Source organism: Electrona antarctica, assembly GCF_951216825.1.
Source record: "Electrona antarctica genome assembly, chromosome: 21".
In the NCBI taxonomy this organism is placed as follows: Eukaryota; Metazoa; Chordata; class Actinopteri; order Myctophiformes; family Myctophidae; genus Electrona; species Electrona antarctica.
Window position 1 is genome coordinate 21160917 of NC_136802.1, and position 3954 is coordinate 21164870.

At 50.7% G+C, this 3954-nt stretch overlaps 1 protein-coding gene across 1 annotated transcript; it reads right to left on the reverse strand.

Moving 5' to 3' along the window:
* Positions 1-2312: 2312 nt before the first annotated feature.
* cited1 (Cbp/p300-interacting transactivator, with Glu/Asp-rich carboxy-terminal domain, 1) lies at positions 2313-2991 on the reverse strand (the record flags this gene model as incomplete). Its single annotated transcript, XM_079490941.1, has 1 exon — positions 2313-2991. One exon carries the CDS (start codon positions 2989-2991, stop codon positions 2371-2373), a length of 621 nt encoding a protein of 206 aa, XP_079347067.1. The 3' UTR covers positions 2313-2370.
* Between the last annotated feature and the right edge of the window lie 963 nt (positions 2992-3954).

Below are 3954 nucleotides of genomic sequence, written 5' to 3' on the forward strand. Positions count from 1 at the left end.
ACAGCAACAGTACAGCTCTTATACCGCGGTCTCCTCCATTCACCCCCCGGGTCGGATCGCTTTCAACCGCCCACTACTACAGTGGTTGTCATAGTGTCGTCGGGGCGGGGGACCCCCCGAGGGTCCTTGAGGGGCACCCAGGAAAAATTTGTAAGAGTTCAATCACTTTACAAGCTCACAACGCGCCACAATGTCATGTGGTCCTGCCTATGACATGCCCAAAAAAGGTGTTTAATTTCAGAGTTAACCTGTTTGAAGGAAATCCAATGAGAGAATGTACTGTCTAAGGATGACTTTTCAGATCATAGGTTTCTCTCTCCTCATCTACAGTATAGTTATAATACTGCCCTTTTTTCCCAATATCTTTCCAATATCAGCCATTTTATCCCCCGTAGTTACTGCACTTTGTAGGGCAGCATAGAGCGCCGAAGTCCTGACGTCACTCGCTCATCCCCTGGTTCATGGACATTTTGTCTCTATGGAGAATAACATGGGGTCATCTTAAAATCGTCTCATATAATGGTCCAAAAATTAACAAACTGTCTCGGCGATATTGTCAGGGAGGTGTCTCTGTATCATTTACGGCAGTTTGTATTTCATACAGTCTGTTTCTAGCAAAATGTAACTAATTCAGCAGCAGTAACAATAGTGTTTTCCCTCAGTCAGTTGATTCTTCATATCCATATAACGCCCGCTATGGGGATTACAATGCAACTAAAAAGTACATGAACCTGTGGACTTAGCGCCCTCTACCGATATTGACGTCAGACTTCGGTGCTCTATAATTCATCTAATCTCACACAACTATGATCTTCTCCCCCTGGCACCAAATATTTTCAAATGGCGGCTCCACGGGTTAATAAGTAGCACTTTTTGGGATCCTTGACATTCAAACGTTAGAGAAACCAGCGGTCTACAACGACCTGCAGTCAGTGGTGAGCATTAAACACCCATCCCTCTGTGTCCCACAGTCTTGAAGAGAGCATTCCTGCCAACCGTGCGCAAACTGGGAGACTCAAACGATGGCCTACTTCTAGGCCAGGCCAACCCACCACGGCACAAAAGGCCATGTCTGTACTGAGTCTGAGTCCTTCGCCAAGGAGGCTGCATTCACTCCATTTGGGTCAGAAACTCTGGAGGAGATTCCACAGAAGTCGTACTTGATCCGATCGATTCATGTTCTATAGGTGATTTAAGGTGGACTCCAGTCAGGGTGGATCGCAGTGGTGTAGGATTGGGTTGAACTTCAAAACAAAAAAACACAAGGAAAAAAACAGAGAGAGAGAGAGAGAGAGAGAGAGAGAGAGGAAGAAATTTGAGATGGCCGTTTCTCAAACAATCAGTTTCTTTGTGGAAACCGAGACACATGAGTCCGTTTCCCCGAGGGAGAGGAGAATCTAAATTTGTCCACAGAGAAAACAGGAAACCTAGTGTTGACCGTCCCATAAACCTCACGAGTCTCCCATAAACTTAAAGCATCATCGCTACTGTATACGTATCCAAGACAGAGGCTGTTGTTGTTGTTGTTCTTTTTGCCTGTAACACAAACTCCTCTGAGGCAAGAGAAGTGCAGACCGAGGTTAGCGAGAGAGAGAGAGATTAAAAAAAATGCAACAGGTGTGTCTTTGTCATCTGCTGTTTTTCCCCCAGCACAGACGGCACCTCCCACTCTCTCCTATGTCAATCACTTTCTTTTCATTAAAGCCACAACGAGAGAGTGATAGAGGAAAAGAGAGAAAGAGAGAGAGAGAGAGAGAGAGAGAGAGAGAGAGAGAGAGAGAGGGAGGCGAACAAAGTCCCCCTTCTCATCCGTTCAGGCAGGCGGCGGCGAATCCTCTCGTCTGAGCGTTCTCTGTCAGGCTTTTGTTTGTTCCAGAGGAGTGGAGAAAAAAGGTGGGGGAAGTGATTAAAGAGAGAAAAGGCTCTTATCGGTTTAATATCCACCTTCAGTTTCATCTGCTGAGTTTCTGTCCTTCCAAAAGGTTAAGGAGTGGAGGCTGAGGAGAGTGGAAAGACAAAGGAACAGCTTTCTCTTTGCGTTTCCATGAGAGCCGTCGGTTACGTCCGTCCACAGCAAGATGGACGTCCAAGCGAATCTCGTCCTTTCCCTCGTCGCTTTCGGAATTGACGTCCCGCGCGTCGGAGCGCGACTGGACGCCGCTAAACCAAAGAGAAGAATGAGAGCAGCGTTCACACTTCCGTCCTTCAAGCGTTTCGTCCGTCTCCCTCCCTCTCGTCCGTCCAAGACTCGCTCTCTCGTTCCCTACAGAGACGGAAAAGCAAGGAAACCTCCCCGGATGGGTTCGCGGGACCCCATCCTCACTCCACTGACAAGTTTGTTTTTGTGTTGGTCTGGTTTCTTTTGAAGGGTCAGCAGCCGGCGTGGACGTCGGACATGAAGTCGAACTCGTTCTGTCCCAGCCACAGCTCGGGCAGCTCGTTGGCCCGGTCCAGGCCCAGCTCCACCACCAGCGACATCAGCACCTCCTCGTCCACGGGGTCAAAGTCGATGATGGCCCCCACCGCGCCGCCATGGTGGGCCTGCTGGCCCCCCGCCATCCCCACCACGCCCATCCCCAGGCCCATGGCGGCGCCGCCTCCGCCCAGACCCCCCGGGGGTCCCAGGATCTGGGACTGGGACGAAGCGCCGGCGAAGCCCCTCTGCGGCCCCCCTCCGCCGCCGGGGGCAGGGTGTCCTGCCGAGCCCCCGCCGCCCCCGGCCGCCGCCAGGCTCTGGTAGTGGGAGTTGAGTTTCTGGAGCTGCATGCTGGCGATGAGGTGGGGTCCGCTCTGCAGGCAGAAGGGCTGGGGCTTGGAGAGGGGGGCCAAGGGCACCGCGGGGGAGATGGAGGTCACGGCCACGGGGTGCTGGGGGGCGACGATGGAGGTCTTGGCCGACGGGTAGTGGAGGAGAGAGGTGAGAGGAGACGAGGAAGAGGAGAGGTCCTTCATCGCAGCGTGGGCGTCGCCGGGCAGCAGCAGTGAGGTCATCACCGGGGGGAGGGGGAGGGGGGACTGAAACCTGCCCGAGAGAAGAGGAACAGGGAAGAGAGAGAGAGAGGAGGATGTTATTTGTGATGTCATCATCATCATGCGAGCAGAAAACAAGAGGAAGAACAGATAAGCGGATTGGCTGAACAGAAGCCTTCTCAGATGACAGATAAGCTGACATCATCATTGGAGCAGAGATCGGACCTGATCTATCCTTGTTGGGAGAGAAACCCGGCAGGACTTAGGCTCCCAGGGGACCAGGATTAGGAACTAACCCAAACCCACAGCTCTTGGGATGTATTAGGCCAGTGATTCTCAACCCTTTTTCATTTCAAGGGCCCCCAGTTTGACACACGTTAAGACCACAGACCTCCGGCTCCATCTGATACAATGCGTTATCTCTGAGGATATTACTGGGCAGATCAGGGTCCTTTAGTGTTCATTTAACCATGTGAACCATGTATGTGTCCATTTAGTTCCATTTGTATACTCTTCGAGTTACAGACCCATTTTCTTCCTAACTATCAATCGTTTAGCTGTGGACCCCTTGGAACCCCCCTCAAGGAACCTCCTCATACCCCACGTGATATCACCTTTCAAGGACGCTTTACAATACAAAGAAATAAACAAACTATTTGCCTAAAGCCTGACTAAACAAGCGTCTCCTCAGCTGCTAGCCACCCAGTCAGCTGGTGGTGCTTTCTGGGGAATCATCAGCACAGATGGAACTTGTTTGCATTAGTTATTCTTGGCAGAATTGCACCAGTTGTATAATTTTCATTGTTTGTATTTATGCCGGAGGTCTGTCAAACACTCGCGATCCGTCGATGTCTCAGGTCAAATCGCTCTGCTTAACAATTATGCAATGCACTCTTAACAAGTAGTTTACGAAATGGGGACGTTTTACATTTGAAGTTGAACCCATTGAAACCAGGAAAGCATCCGCGTCATTTTAGATTTTTG